The sequence below is a fragment of the Nyctereutes procyonoides genome, unplaced genomic scaffold (assembly GCF_905146905.1).
Source record: "Nyctereutes procyonoides isolate TBG_1078 unplaced genomic scaffold, NYPRO_anot_genome, whole genome shotgun sequence".
NCBI classification, from domain to species: domain Eukaryota; kingdom Metazoa; phylum Chordata; class Mammalia; order Carnivora; family Canidae; genus Nyctereutes; species Nyctereutes procyonoides.
The window spans coordinates 8,674,713-8,691,807 of record NW_026575040.1 but is presented as its reverse complement, the minus strand read 5'-3'; the positions used below and the strand labels follow the sequence as shown (position 1 = coordinate 8,691,807).

Here is a 17,095-nt window from a genome sequence, read left to right as displayed (position 1 = left end):
TCCTGGGTAAATAAGAAGTCACAGAAGGTGACTGGAAGGAGTGGAGTGTGCAGCTCAGAGCTACTGCCCTTTCAGATCCTTTAAACTCTGCTTTTTATACCATCACCACTCCCCACTATTCTCATTAAGAACAGACCAGAATTTGCCCCCCAACCCCTACACTTAAACCTCAGTACAAAGGTGCTTCAGACAGGAGTCATGTTTTTCCTGCTATTCTTCCTGTTTATTCACCACACTGGTGACAGCTGCCATGTCAGAAGGTAACCCAGCTTTTGGTGTTTAACCGCAAAATATCCATCGCAGATCTGTCAGTAGTGCGATACCTGGTGGTTGGTATTTTGTTTTGTTTTGTTTTGTTCTAGACAGGACAAGCCACCTTGGCTTCAAGTGTGAGAACAGATTTGAATTGTGCCGCCTTGGGCCATGAAGTCCTGGCTCCAAAAGTCAGAGTGTACCAGGGCTCATCTTGTGTCTGCGTCCGTTTCAGGGGCTTGGGCTCCTTTCCCAGCCTGTATCTACTGTACCAGGTCTTCAGGTGGACCCGTAGAGCTGGCTACCTACTTTCACTGAGCATTCAAGCTTGAGCACAGCATCACAGCAGTGATCTCATTTTGTTAACTCATTGCAAGAATTATTTCTCCAATAAGAGGTCGTCAGAATCTCTTCCTTAAGGAGCTCTCTTATTTGCCTCCCAATACCTGTGACCAGTATCACTTTATTTTTTTTCTTTTTAAATTAAATTTAATGTTTTCATTATTTATTTTTTTGAAGATTTATTTATTTTATTCAAGAGAGAGAAAGCATGTGTGAATGCGCAGGGGAGGGGAGCAGAGGGAGAAGGGGAGAGAGAGAATCTTAAGCAGGCTCCACACCCAACACAGACCCTGACGTGGGGCTCCATCTCATGACCTGAGCCAAAACCAAGAGTTGGATGCTCAGCCGACTGAGCCACCCAGGTGTCCCAATTTTTTCATGCTTTATTTTTAGCTTCCAGTTTGCACTTGTTTTACTAGTTCAATAGGCAAATGTTATGAATGTATGTAGTCTTATGGTTGGTCCTGCCAAAATATTTTGTATGTGAGCTCCACTTTCATTTGTTTGCTTATTCTATACCATGAGTGCTATATAGTGATAACTATCAGCTTTGGAATGAAGAAAAGAAGAGAATAAGGAAAAGAGAAACAGGAGGAAGGCAACATTTGGTGATTTTTTTAAAAGAATTCTAGAGGGAAAAAAAAAGAATTCTGGAGGATTTGGGACATCTGGGTGGCCCAGTGGTTGAGCATCTGCCTTCAGCTCAGGGGTGATCCCAGGTGCTGGGATCAAATCCCACATCGGGCTCCCTGCAAGGAGCTTGCTTCCTGTGTCTCTGCCTCTCTGTGTGTGTGTGTCTCTCATGAATAAATAAATAAGATCTTTAAAAAAAAATAAAGAATTCTGGAGGATTTTAGGATTTTCATATTTGCTGGGCATTCATGGTGGGCATGAATAGCAATAATATTGGGGAAATTATATTAGTAGAACACTCCAGGGGACTTAATCATTGGTACATGCTTAAAACCAAATGTGCAGTAAACATGTATTGCATCCCCTCAAGGCAATATACCTTGACTGCATACTAGCTGTGTGCCAGCCATGGTACTAGGTATGAGATGAAAAGACACTCTCTTGGCCTCCTAGGCTAGTAATCAGATGGTTACAACACAGTGCAATGAATTAATATTAAAGATACAGACATTTTCATGAAGGACAGAGGCAAAAATTTATAATTTTTCCTGAGAAGTGGAGGAACATTTCACCAAGAAGAAGGAGAAGGAGAAAGAGAAGGAGAAGGAGAGAAGAGAAGAGATGTGAAGAGAAGAGATAGAAAAGAAAAGAAAAGAAAAGAAAAAAGAAAAAGAAACGTTGACTAAGCAGAGAAGAGGAAGATAGGCCCTTATCTCTGCAGGGAACGTGGAAATGTTTAGTGACTATGGCTGAGTGTACCAAAGAATCACCCAGAGAATTTTTTTTTTTAATTAAGATTCCTGGAGCCACTTCCAGAGATTCTGATTCAGGAGGTTCATTTGTAATAAGCACCTCAGGCAGTCCTCTGATTGCTAGTCTGAAGACTGCATTTTGAGAAATACCAGATTGAGATTAGTGTGTAGGTTTTCTGACTGCTAGTGTTGGGGGCAGTTTGACGCACTGTAAAGAACCCAGATTTTGCAGTTAGACATACCTGGGTTTGAATCCTGGCTGTGTTCCTAAACACACTTGATGCTGATCCACAACTCTAGACTTCAGCAAGTCAATCTTACAAAGTCTCAGTTTTTACATCTGTAAAATAAGGGTAATAGTATCTAACTTTGCAAGATTGGCACAAGGTGCAGTATCTGGCATATACAAGGTGATCATTGGGATGGCTATTACTATCCTTATATAGTGATTGCAAACTAAATTTCTCTGTTCCTCCTTTTTCACATCTGTTAAAAGGGCATGATAATAGTACCGATGTAATATAGGTGTTTAGGAGTCTGAAATGAAACATGCATGAATAGCATTTAATATCAAGCATATGGAAATTCTTCAGTAAATGCATACAGTCATGTTTTTGATGATGGTGGTGGCGATGGTGATGATATTCCCGTAACTGGCTGCTTTCATCCTAGTACTTATTGAACTGGCTGGAAGTGGATAATAGGTTCGTTCATGTGTGAACAAGGAACTTCAGAAATCATGGTGGAGGGCTTTGAATGTCAAAGTCCTGGGGAATTGCAATGAGCATGTCTATGAGCAGCTGGGAGAAATGGTCACATGACATTTGGCCCTTGGGAAGAATTGTTCTTGGTGGGAAAAGGGTTTATAAATTAAAAAAATAAATAAAGAAAGGGAAATGTAATGTAATTTTATGGCAAGTAGTCGCAAGAGAAGGCAGTAAGTATATTGAGGTAGCCTGATAGGTGTGGGCAGAAAGTAGGTCACAAAGTTCTGGGTCCCAGCTAAGCCAACTTCTTGAGATGTAGGACTTGCCAATAACCTGAGAGCACCTGGCTCATATCTTCCATTCCCCTGGCATATGCCCTGCTGGTGAGTGGTAGGTGCCTACTTCCTCCATATGCAGTGGACCCGGCTGATCTGGCCCCAGGTACTCTTCAGGGTCCCATGAAAGCTCCTGAAAGCTGATGCCACTGGTAGTCAGCAGGAACTCCAGGGGTGGTACCACGAACAGAATGGTGCCCTGAGGGCCAGGAGGTATGGGTTATGATCCCAGGCCAGCCATGTCCAGCTCTGTAACCTTGAGCGACCATTCCACCTCCATGAGACTTGAGTGTCTTTTATTCGTGTGCCCCTGTGTTCATTCAAAAGATTTCTGTAAAGTAGATACTCAATGCTAGATCCTGGAGGGATAGAGAAACCAGGCAACATCCACTTCACTATGAAACTATTCTTGTTGAGGTAGAGAGTGTGCATGTAGTGGCTTTCTAGACCAGTATTTGCTGTACATCTTGAATGGAGAACCAGTTGTCCCAGTTGGACCTTTCAAACTGTTCCTTGGTTCATATCAAAAGAAACCCTGAAAAAAAAAAAAGAAAAAGAAAAAAAAAGAAAGAAACCCTGACAAATGGAATAAAATGTTGAACCATAGGTGAATCTGGGCAAAGGAAATATGGCTGTTTTTTGTATTAGTCTTAGTTTGAAATTGAAAAGTTTAAAAATTAAAAATAACAGACTCCCTAGTGATCCAGACCCAACTCTCAAAAGTACAAATAAGTGATAACATTATATAATGTTGTATAGTTTGTCACTTCACAGCTGAGACCACTGAATTTGGAGAGAGAGGACCTGGGTCTAAGTCTCAACTCATTTCCCTTTTTTTTTTTAAAAGCATTTTATTTTTTTTAATTTTTATTTATTTATGATAGTCACACAGAGAGAGAGAAAGAGAGGCAGAGACACAGGCAGAGGGAGAAGCAGGCTCCATGCACCTAGAGCCCGACGTGGGACTCGATCCCGGGTCTCCAGGATCGCGCCCTGGGCCAAAGGCAGGCGCCAAACTGCTGCGCCACCCAGGGATCCCTCAACTCATTTCCTAGCTGAGAACTTTGCCTAGATGATTTCACCAATCTGAGCCTCCATTTTCTTTATCTGTAAAATAGAGGTAATAAAGGTTTCCTCACAGGGACTTTGTGGGGGATTCAGTGAGATTATATCTATCCATATTACCCTATATAGTTTTTGTATGTACCTGTATAATACACCTATACACACATACACAAAATTGTTTTGTGCTTCATAAAGTACCACAAAATGTTGATGGCTCTCTGCCTTAGCTAAGCTCACACTAGTGTTTCCTGGAGTAGCTCACATCAACTCACCAGCTCCTTTCTGTTTTCTTACAGCCTGAAAGAATTTCAGGGGAGCAGTATGGAATCCATTCTGATGTCTGGAGTTTAGGAATCTCTTTCATGGAGGTATGTTGTTTGCAAATAGATGCTTCTATGTATACCCACTCTAATATCAGGAAGAATGAAGATTTTGAAAAAAAAATAATAAATCTCCAGTGTGTTATGTGTATGTGTACACAGACTTTAAAGTCCTTTTGATATCCTTGAAGGGCTTGTGAACAGACCATTCTAAGGTGCTGTTTCTGACACATCACCTGTATAAAACTTACCTGGAGAGCTTCTTGAAAATACAGGTTCCCAGACTCCCTCTGAGACTAATTAAATCCACATCTCTAAGAATCTGCATTATTAACATGTTCCCTGGTGATCTTTATGCACACCAAGTCTGGAGAGCCTGCATTATAATAAAAGAGAGATTCCAGAAAAGTTCTGTGGAATGGTGGCCTTGTTGGAATGCATATATGACTTCCAAAGGTGATTACTTTAACGAATACAGCCCTACTCATTTGGATGTATGAATTCTATATGTTTATTCAGAAAGAAAAAAACACTTCACTCCAGGATGGTCATTTCACTTCTTGGGGATAGGGCATGATACAATCTGGGGGAGGATGAAGGGTATGTGTGTTTAGCACAGTATTTACTCTTTATAGCTCTAGTTAGAATGGACTTCATCTTAGTGTGCTACGTGTAACCCCAATAAAACTCTGTGCCAATGACTCTTTACAATGACTATTGATCTGTAAGGAAATGTGTACAATTTCCATTAGAAGGACATCTGGCTCATGAATTATACTAGTATAGAATCTGGATACTCACCAGAAAATTGTTTCTCACATTCTAAGCCTCTTTCCAGACTAATGTTCTATGACTCTAAGCAGTCTGTTGTCTTTCTTTAACTTTCTGCATCAACTCCAGAGCTGAGTGACTTGGATGATGATATACCCTAGCATGACATAACATGCAGTAGTGTGAGAGAGCATAACTAATATTTAAGGTTTAAGACACATATAAGTATTCACTGTTCTTTCCTTGTACATTCATTTTTTTCACTTATGTATTGAGGTCCTGCAGTGCTTCTTAAATGGGCAATAGGGATATGGAAATGAGAGGACTCTCCAGTCTTGACTGTCATGGAGTAGGGCATGAGGACAGAAAACAGAAGAATAACTAAATATATAATTTGTCAGGTGGTGGCAAGTCCTATGGAGAAAAATAATGCAGAGTGATCCTTTCTGATAAAGTAACCTTTGAGCAGAGACTTGGATGATGTAAAAGAAGGGAGCCATCAGGGGACAGCAAGAGCAGAGTTGCTAAGCTGGAGTGTGTTTGGAATGTTTAAGGAAAGCAGAGAGACCAAGGTGACTGTAGTGGAGTTAGCAAGGGGAAAAAATGGGGGAAAATACAATCAGAGAGATAGCTGAGGATTTAGATCACATACTATCTTCTAAGCCATGGTAAGGACTTTAGATTTTACTCTGAGGGGAAATGATTGAATTATATTTTCAAAAGATCATGGAGTTCTCTGTAGAGCATGGACTATAGGAGGGCAAGCAGGCAAACAGGGAGATCAATTAAGATAGGTAGGTAGGTAGATTGATAGATGCCCAATACATAGAACATACTTATATTGCACGCTGAAACACGTGTCTGCCAGTATTTTGGTAGGTGGTAGGGATGCAAAGATTAAAAAAGAGGCTTTTTAGAGAAGGAGTTTGCATTGATGTATTGGGAGTTTTGTCAACCATGTTCATTTATCCTGGAGGTAAAGTATTGGATGGTTTCTGGAAGACTGAAGAAAACAGACTCATTGAATTTGTAAGATTGAGGAGGATTATTAAGGTATAGGGGCTGTGTAAGAAATTATCACAGTAAGTCTGGGACACCTGAATGCCAGAAGGAATGTGTTGGCTTATGGGGTGAAGGCGAGAGTAGAAGAGGACAGATGTTTGGGAGGGAGGGCCAGAAAGGGTTAGGTGTTTTAGCATTTCCTGTGTTTTCAAATGATTGGTGAGAAGCCAGATGTTCTATCAGAATGAGGAGGTAATGTTGGTACAGGATGTAAAGTGCAGTCACATTATGATCATCAGGAAGGGTTGTTGAGCACCTCTTTGTGCATGATGCTCAACTAAATGGCTTCAGAGGGAACTGTGTGATTGCAGCCCTTGTCTTCTAGGAGCTCATGACCCACCAGATAAGCAAGTGACAGCATATGACCGAACGCAAATGGTAGACCAGTAAGCCACTAGAGAAGAGTGTAAGGCCCTTGGTGTGTGCTTTATACCAAGTTCATTTGGGGTACAAGGTAACCCAAAATAAGTGATAGGGGAGGGGAGTCAGAGGTTTTGAGCCCTTAGATGAGAAACTGTGAGTGATTCAGTGATGACTAGAACTCCAAGGTTCTTTTTCCCTAAGGGCAGATGTAATAAGAGTATTATCTGAAGAAATGGGCAAGTTAGTACACAAGATTCACTTTGTGTTCACCACAGTCTGCTTGGGATAAATATGGCAAATATTGTTTAAAATCACAGTAGAGAAAAGTATAAATCTCAATAGTATTTTAAAATTCCAAATAACAAATTATGTTTTGAAACATAGTCAATATCGTTGAAGAATTACTTCTCTTCTGTTTATCCTCACTTTTAAAAACAAGACTCCCTTTCTAGGTGTGTGCCCTGACAAGTAAAAACTTTCATTCATTCAATAATTATTGTTTAAGCACTTATCATGTGCTGGGCCTTGGAGAGTGGGGGCACACTTCTGATAGAGAAGACAGACATCTAAAGCTGAAACAAACAGCATGCAAGCATCGTCGGTAAAGCTGCTTCCAGAGTACCCTGAGCCCCAGGGCTGGGGTAGAGGTGGGTTTTCTCAAAGGAGTTGAAAGTTGAACTGGGTTAGTCTTGAAGAGAGTTTGCCACTGGGAGAAAGAAGGGAAAGAGGGAAGAGCCCCTCCTCATCGCCCTGCACATTCTAAGGTAAATCTCTGTGAACACTTCCGGAGAGATATAGTCTCAGAGCCTACTACTAGGTCTCGCCTAGGCCATTTCACTACTTATTTGTGTGGGTACCTTCCTCAAAGTGTTTTGAGTCATTTTATTCCCCTAGAATACTGGTGGTAAAGAAACAAATGAGATACAAATACAGGAAACTGAGCAAAGGAAATTTTTCTGAAATTACACAAGAATCAAATCGAGACAAAATGGGAACTAGAGTTTTCTATCCCTTCTACCTCTGCTAGCACCCCTGCCCCCCTGTAAATCCCATAAACTCCCAACCCATCCCTGAAATTTTTTGATGCAGGCATCAGAAGCGGCCTTCGTTGTTTTCAACTCCCAAAATAGCAAGGTTCACCTTTGCTTGCCTTCTCCATACCGCCCTTCCCTCATTAATGTGCTGTCACAGTCCCCATGGGGGTCATAACAAGGCCTCTTGCACACTCGTTCATAAAAGATGATACTACATGCCACTAAAATGTGCCATTAAAAAAGTCACAGCCAGGTACATTTGTGCCTTAAGCAAAGAATCTTTAATATCAGACTATCTTTTATCCAGGGACAGAACCGCCCCATCTCCTCTCTGCTCAGCATCCCCGTGGGATAAAATGGTTCTCTTCAAGGATTTTGTCAGCTGCATGTAGTATTTGGAGTTGGCAGAAGTAACATAAACATGGAGATTACCCTTAAGAAGGGAAAAAAATGAGATTATTCAGCTTCACTAGAGCATGGCAGTTTTACTAGATGAAACGAATCTGGCCCCTTTCTGTTTTTTGTTTATGGTTTTCAACTCAGATACTCAGATCTTTAAATGTGTTGTAGTTCTCCTCATGTGGATTAGTTGTGAAACCAAATAAAGGCCATTGCCATATGTGGAGTATGTATGGGCTCATTATGTAATGGGAAAAAGAATCCATGTAGAATTGCTCTTCTTCCTTGAAACTTCATGACAGAAATCAGTGTGAAAATGCAAAAAAAGAAGAAGAAGAAGAAGAAGAAGAAGAAGAAGAAGAAGAAAAGAGAAAAAGAAGTAAGACCCGCTAACAAAGGTTCAAAATTCCTGGACTAAGACAAACTGGAAGGATTAATCCTGCTTCCCACAATATTTGACTCTTCTAGAAAGCTCGCACTGATTTAGTCAACTCGGTGATTTTTAGGACAATTCACCCTGGCAGTTGCCATTCAAGACCTCAGAGCTAAACTTTAAAGTGAAAATTGGTAATAAGAGCTTTGTTTCACCACGTCTGATGATGTTATTTAATCTATAGGGGAGAGGAGTACCTAAACATTTTAGGGCACAATTTCTTAATTTCACAGGGAGCTCAGTGTATATCTCTCCTCCCACAGAACAGCTTAAGGAGAGAAGCCCCACTGTTGTTTTCACAAATTCGTTATTCCATTCATATTTTTGTGTCATTTAAGTCACAACATGTTTGCCAAAGCTGGATATTTCATTCAGCCCTTCTTGGTTCAAAAAAGAAGTCAAAATACATCCTCTTCTAGCCTTGCATTTGCAGTACCCAGAACAATGCATACATATTTAAAAAGGCACCAGGCCAGTCCTATAATGTTCTTATTCTCACTGAGTATGCTCTACAAGTACATGTTATGGTTAGTGATTCTATCTGAGGGTTATTATAAACCTTATTAAGGTTGGTGGTGAATAATCTTCTGACAGGTTTTTCTGCAGGAGTCAGGCTGAAAGCCCATCTTTAACACATGCATTTTGCTCTTTTCACTTGGGTCCTTGCTCTTTCTGCCTTTGTTTGCCTCCTCTCTCTGCCAGTCTCTTGAGTCTGAGGCATAGAACAATCTGGCTCGATGTGCTTGGTTAATTGGAGTGTCATCTAGTCCTCTGAGACTCCTCTTCAGCATGATCCCTGTTTTATTGAAGTGGTTTGAATGATGTGTTAAATGATGAAAGCAAGGTCCATGGCTGAGAAAAACGTCTCTAGATAGGTGAAGAACATATTCAGAGAGCCACACAAGGTCACTGTCATCAAAGTAACACCATCTTTGGAAGATTTTTTATGAGTTCTGTTGTTTCAACAAAGAGTTAGAGTTTCTCTTCTGAGTTTTAGAATCACCTTTACCAAGTTAAAAATAAATCCATGGAATACCGTGCTGTTCACTCTTTAGAGAATACCATTTTTCTTCATCTCCCCAAGATAGAATTTAAATACTCATCCTTCATGACACCTGCTCTAATCTCTCCAGGAAAAATAACATATTTTTCTTCTGACCTTCATCTACATCTTCCTTGTGGCATCTGCCTTTTCTACTTTGTGCTACAATAATTTATAGGCATGTCAGAGTTCCTTATGATAGCATGCAAATCTGATAGTCTCAAAACTTCCTACACTCCCTAGCACAATTCGATTGCCCCTAAGTGGGCACTCAAGAAATCTTTTTGGCTCGGTTTTTTCATACTTTTGTAATAGTTTTAAAGCAGTTTCTGAAAATAAAGTTCAGAGCTTGAAGTTTGATGGAATCTTAAACATAAGCATACATAAACGTTTGCTGAATAGATCGCAAATGTTTTGATGTGGAGAGGGATTTTCTTTTGCCAGGATATAGACCTAGATTCAGATTCCACCTTTGTCATTATAAACTCTAGATTCTTGAATAAGTCATTGAGTCTCTGGACCTCAAGGTCCTCATCTTTAGATGGAAGCTTTACTTCAGACCTTCTGGACAAAGGTCACAATGAGAAAATTAAGCCAATTTGCCCTCTCTTTAAAAGGAATTATCTCTTGAAATATTTCTATTTGGTTCAGAAAGGCCACTAACTTGGATAAAGCATAGAACATGGAACATGCCATACCTTGCACTTTCATCTCAAACTCTGCTAAAAATAACCATAAGGGATTTAAAAAAAAAAAAAGGCAGACTATCAGGAAGACAAAGCAAAAGGGAAAGAAGACTACAAAGACAAATTTTGGATGGAGGGAAGCAGATGGACAGCGGCAAACATCAGAATGCTAAAATCCTAAGCTAGCTATAAAGCAAGTGACAAGCATCCCCAATTCCCATAGAACACCGAAAAGGCTCAGGAATTGGTGGTACTAGTTATCCGGACCTAGATGTGAAAGTGGGACCAAAGAAGAAAGAATTATTTTTAAGTCTGTTTGAGAAACATGTAAGCTCTCTGACCCACAGGTTCTTCCCCTAACTCAGCATGTGTGCACAGTCACCACTCCTCAGCCTCAACACAAGAAGTTGGAGGTCTTTTTTGGAAAGAGTAAAATAAGTGATACCTGGCACTGTAGAAAACTGCATCCTGTTACTGAAGCACAGAGGCATTAAGGGAATGGTAAATGTTGAGAGCTCCCAGCCTTCCTATCATACCTTGTTCCTACAATGCTGGCAGCCAAGATTACCTTTCAGGGAGAAGAGACTTTCTCTAAGGAAATCTGACCAAGAAGTCTTAAAGATCCAGACACTGGGGGTTCATGTTACATCATGTTACGTCAGTCTGCAAGCTCTGCCAATGAGCACAGTGTTTCCAGCCAGATTTTTAGTGCCTTACTCTTGGCAAGATATATGAGGAAGGGTTTTCGCACAGAGACCTAAAATAACTGGAAAAAAACAAAAGCAACTTGGAGGGCCTTGGAAACTAAAGTGAAGAAACAGTCAGATGAACTGCTATAGTATTTCTTGGAGGGATAAGAGAAAATACTGCCTTCAGGAAACAAGAATAGTATGCTGTAACAAAGGAACTTTCAGAGAATGACAACAACAGAGAAATGAAAACTAGAGAACCAGGTCGGATAGTCTAAAGTGAAAAGCAGAATTTTCAGGAAGAAAGAGAAGAGGAAACAGAGGTGAAGAAATCACCAAAGAAGATGTTTTCATTTGAATTTTATAACATGAGAAAGATATTTATATGTTGTTCGAGGTTGCTCTTTAGTATTCCAGAAAAAAAAAAAAAAAAAAAACAAGCAAACAAAAAAACCTTACTTTTTTCTAAGTGACATATGTCAACAGTTTTGCCCAGAAATGGAATTTTTACTGCGGAAAGGTAAATTTTTTTGAATTTTCTGTAGACATCTCAATAGAATTTTTCCCAAGGAAAATTTATCATAGAAAGTAAAAATAGTTGGGGTGCCTGGTGGGATAGTCAGGTAAGTAGTGTCCAACTCTTGGTTTCAGCTCAGGTCTGTGAGATTGAGCCCTGTGTCCAGCTCCGCACTTTTTGGGGAATCTGCTTGAGACTCTCCCTCTGCATCCCCCCTGCCCAACCTCTAAAATAAATAAATAAATAAATAAATAAATAAATAAATAAATAAATAAATAAATAAATAAATAAATCTTGTTTTAAAAAAAAGTAAAAATAGTTGGATAGAATCACCTTGTTTTATGGAAATGTTAAAACCTGTGAGCATATCCTGTTTTTAACATACTGCCTTTATATACATGTTTTTAGTGGATGCTAGATAAGACTCACTAGATACCAAGAAAATGAGATGTAATCTTCTTTTTTTTTAATAAATTTATTTTTTATTGGTGTTCAATTTACCAACATACAGAATAACACCCAGTGTTCATCCCGTCAAGTGCCCCCCCTCAGTGCCCGTCACCAGTCATCCCCACCCCCCGCCCACCTCCCCTTCCACCACCCCTAGATAGTTTCCCAGAGTTAGGAGTCTCTCGTTCTGTCTCCCTTTCTGATATTTCCCACTCATTTCTTCTCCCTTCCCTTATATTCCCTTTCACTATTATTTATATTCCCCAAAAGAATGAGAACATATAATGTTTGTCCTTCTCCAATTGACTTACTTCACTCAGCATAATACCCTCCAGTTCCATCCACGTTGAAGCAAATGGTGGGTATTTGTCATTTCTCTTCTACATTTACAAGCAAATACATTGAGCTATGTGAAATGAAAATAAAACTATTGAAAAAGTGGCATGGATCACTCAGCCCAGTACCCTTGACAGAAGCTTCTGGAGAAGTTGATGAAAAGTGGCTAAATTTTCTTTCTGTGATACGATTTTCAGATTCAAGGGCTGTCATCCTAATTCTTGAACTCTTAAAATGCTCAGACTTTGGATTACCAAGATATGTTGATACCACCACTTACAATCAGTGTGATTTGGGCCAAGTCATTTTGCTACTCCAGTGTCACTTTCTTATCTATAAAATGAAGGTAACTTTAGAATTCATCCATTCCTCAAATATTTACCGAGCACCTTTTATGTTCCAAACACTTTATTAAGTGCCAAGGATACACGAATAAATAAAACAGTCATATTCCCTTTCCTTGTTGAACTTACATGAGGGAAGCAGATAATAAACAAGAGTGAACACATTTTTGGAAAACAGGTACTTTCAGTATTCATGGCTCTTCTATGAACACTTTCATTTAATAATAACAACCCCATAAAGTTACTTTGAGAGTAAGCTTCTGTTTGAAATAGCATCCTCATCTATGTATTGGGTGTTTTTGCCAAATGACAACTATAGAGTATTATCCAGTCTCAGTTCCTGCTCCTAAACATACGGAAGAACCCATCTCTTCTGCCCCCCTACATAAAAACACCCAGAGACACGGCTGTCCCTAGTGGTCTACAGCTGCGGCTTTGTTTGCTTTTCTAGCCCTTGGTGATTATGAACCTGGTCTGAGGGGTGACGTATGGCTCTGGATACCCTATGAACAGCTGTTGTCAGCTTCTCAAGACCATAAAACTTGGCATTTGGTGTGCTCTACTTAAGCACTGATATTTTCACCTCTCCTTTTTTTATAATTATTATCAAGAACATTAGTAGAAGTTGAATCTTATCATACGTTCGGTCTGCTGCTCCATCTAGTGAAACATCTTACCTGTTGATCAGAAGTGTCTGCTGAAACCATCAGAGGGCAAAAAGATCAAAGTTGAAGGGTCAAAACACCAAGGAGATTTCAGCGGAAGATCATATAGGAAAGTGGGCAGGAGCGTGGTCCAGAGTCCTTCTCATGGGCCTCCTTCCCTCCCATTGAAGAATGCATGTCACAGTTTCTGTCACTCATTCCTCTGCTCTTAACTCCCCTTTCTATAAATTCTGTCTCAACTTGATTTTTTTCCAGGGTCTTTTTTTTTTTTAATCTAAAACTTTTTACAACTTTACTGCAAAAAGGAACTGTTAAAATGACCTTTGGGAGATGATGGGTTGACAAGTTCAGTGCTGCAAGGTTTGTGAAGGGATCCAGCTGTCTCAGATTACCATGCCTAAATGTGCATTTTCCAAGGTTGTCAGTGATCATAGTGAATGTGCAACTGGCAGACAAAGTGAGTGTTTCCCACTGAATGAGGCATTGTTGAGCTTGCTTTGTGCTCAGAACTATCTAAACAACCATGAGATTGACAAAACAAGATGGAACAGGTGCTAGCAGTCCCAGCTAAGCATTTTATTATTTTGATGGATTTCAGACTGATTTAAAAGTTTTTTTCCAATAGCACATGTCCAAATTGTATGCATTTGTGTGCACACAGACACACATGATTTGGACTTTTAAGGAAACATTAAATCAACAAAGTCTTCATGTGAAGAATAAAGAAATAAAAAGAAGACAAAGCAAACATTTGACAACCCATATTCAAATGTTTGAAGGATTGTCAGTAGAGAAGAAGCAAGCTGCTGCTCAATGACTGGCAGGCTGAACTTTCTTTTTTTTAATTTTTTAATTTTTATTTTTTTAAAGATTTTTATTTATTCATGAGAGACACACACAGAGAGAGAGGCACAGACACAGGCAGAGAGAGAAGCAGGCTCCACGCAGGGAGCCCGACGTGAGACTTGATCCCAGATCTCCAGGATCACGCCAATGGCGGTACTAAACCGCTGAGCCACCCGGACTGCCCCAGGCTGAACTTTCTGAAGCTAACATGACTAAAAACACAAAAACCCAACCCATAGTTTTCTATTTAGTATAAAGAAGAAAATTCCGCCACAGTGTAATCAGTCCTCTTTAGGGATAGAAATGCCCTATTTATGTAGTGACTGAATAACCACATGCCATGTCTCAAGTTTTTGTTTTGTTTCTTAAGAAGCAATGCTTTGTAGAAGAAATGGGGATAAGGTTAGATAATATGCAGCAACATATTCATTAATCACTCAGAATTTTTATTGCATGTCGCATGTGTGGCAAGCACCGTGCTAGTCACTGGGAACATGGCAGTGATGGAAACTCACAAAATCCCTCCGTGGAGCCTACCTTCCAAAGAAGGTGTTTGACAAGAGCAAGTCATTAGACAGAAAAAAAACAGCATTATGTGATAGGAGTAACTGAGTGCTGTGGTGTGTAAATTAAGATCTCTTAAACTGAGATCTAAAAGATAAGGGGCCAGTCTTCTAGTGACACCTGTCAGCTCTAAATTCTGTGAGTGATAATTTGGGGAACCACTACTGTTCCCTGAAGATGTCCAGTGGTAAAAACCACTGATCCTAGAATTCTGTCAATACTCAATCCAATGATCTGGAAGTCAGTCTAAAAATCCTCTTGAAGATCCTACAGACCATAGCACATACTTTGGTTCTGAACTGGCTAATAAAAACTTTAACATTTTTATAGAATTTATTTAGGCAATTCTTTTACATGCCTTATTTTGTTCTTAGAGACTAGAATGTTTGGTTTGGTTTTGGTTTTTTATCTCAAAGAAGGTCTTTAGAACTAGTTAAATCAGATCTGTCCTTGTACTGGTGAGGAAGCTGGGGGCCAGGAGAGGAAGGAAATGTGCCCACAGTGACACCTTAGAGCCAGTCCTGGGCAAAAGAGGACTGGAATCGATAATTTCTGAGTCAAGTCTGGTGCTCTGTCTTCTTTTTTCAGCTGTTTTTCCTGGCTCAGTGTCATTCTTACAAGAAGGGTGACAACATAACACTTTACACATACCTAATGCTTAACCAAACCACTTGATATTCATAAGCTCATTAGGCTCCTCTATGCTGTGATGGGAAATGACTGAAAAATCAGTAATTTGAGGCACCTAAGATTCTTCCACCATATAAGCAGCAAAGCTCCAATTTTGCAAGTAAGGAAACTGAGATCCAGAGAAATAAAAGGACTTTTTTTAGAAAGGTTAAGTGAATAGACCAGGCAGCAGCAGTCAGGTGCCCTGACTCTGCTGCTATCATTATACTATAAAGAATAAGTAGATCAACTAGTTTGAGAAGAGAAGAGGGAAATGGTAAATGTAAATGAGCAGGAAATTAGATAAAGAAAAGACTGGTTTATTATGATTCTGCTTGTCAGTCAAGACTGCTTGTCCCAGGCTTACTACCTACACTGTCTCTATAGCTGCTTCAGTATTACCATGTTTCAAAGTGTACATGTACCATTGGTTTTCAGAAGCCAATGCCTAGTTTATGTTTCTAAAGAAATACAAAAATTAACCTAATTTCCAATGTGTCTGCTCTGTTAGGAAGCAGGTAGGTGAGAATTCCATCTAATAAGTAAATATTATGTAGCGCTATTCTATGTTGGCAGTAAGGATACTCACTTTGCCCTCAAGAACTCCTTGACTAAGAGGTAAAAAGATAAATACAAGTGCCAAGGAAGTGCATAGGACAGGGCAGATGAGAAGGAGGGCTGACATCAGTTTCAAGGAAAGCATTTCAGTTATCTATTACTCTTAATAAAGGACCTGACATTAGTGGCTTAAAATAATGGCCCCTTATTTACTCAGGATTCTATGGATCAGGAATCTTAGGTGCAGCCATTCAACATGGATTCCACAGAGGCCTCTGATGAGGGTGCAGCCAGATGGTGGTTAAGAATGAAAGATCCAAGATGATTTCACCCATGCATGGCACCCTGGTGGGAGTGGCCACTCCCTCTCTCTCAGGAGCATCATACAGATGCTAGAAGTATGAGAACACTACCTGATGATGACTCCTTTGACTTTGAAATGTCTAGAAATAGAAGTATAGAGTTGGTTGAACCAGTGGAATATACCCGCACTGATATTTTCTCAGGTACTTGCAGCTGCATGACTCCAGTGAGCAATTTAGAAGTGGAGGAACACCCCCCCCACACACACACACACACCCGATACCCAGAGCTAGGTCTCTAGGGTCTGTTGTCATAATTGAAGTTATGTACCATTAGAAGACACAGGTCAACAGTATACAAACATTGAAAGAGTATCATTTCTTAATTCTCACTGTGAAGGTTAAAATGGTTATTGAATTTAAGTATACGAGATAGATTAGAGATGGATTAGAGGCCAGGCTTTTTCCCTTCTTGCAACCCCTAAGTCTTTAATAAGAAATAAGTCATTTAGGGATCCCTGGGTGGCGCAGCGGTTTGGCGCTTGCCTTTGGCCCAGGGCGCGATCCTGGAGACCTGGGATTGAATCCCACATCAGGCTCCCGGTGCATGGAACCTGCTTCTCCCTCTGCCTATGTCTCTGCCTCTCTCTCTCTCACTGTGTGACTATCATAAATAAAAATTTAAAAAAAAAGAAATAAGTCATTTAAATTAATCATAATGCTTAAATATGTGAAAATGATTATTCTAAGCAGTGATGTGTAAGAAGGCCTTGTCAGTTAAGACTATCAAGCCATAATACTGAAGAGTTTGTATACTATGTTCATTAAAGTAGTGTAGCGCAGAGGGGTTCCTGAGTGGCTCAGTCAATTAAGCATCTGACTCGATCTTAGCTCAGGTCTCGATCTCAGTGTCATGAGTTCAAGGCCCGCTTTGGGCTCCATGCTGGATGGGGAACTTA

The 17,095-nt window shown here is 40.0% G+C and overlaps 1 protein-coding gene across 4 annotated transcripts in view; it reads left to right on the top strand.

Annotated features, from left to right (window-relative positions):
* MAP2K5 (mitogen-activated protein kinase kinase 5) overlaps window positions 1–17,095 on the top strand; it is a 261,355-nt gene that overhangs the window by 150,964 nt on the left and 93,296 nt on the right. For all 4 annotated transcript variants that reach the window (XM_055319757.1, XM_055319756.1, XM_055319754.1 and 1 more), the window contains one exon: window positions 4,383–4,454. In XM_055319757.1, the coding sequence (XP_055175732.1) occupies window positions 4,383–4,454 (72 nt within the window). The remainder of the gene's footprint in view (window positions 1–4,382; window positions 4,455–17,095) is intronic.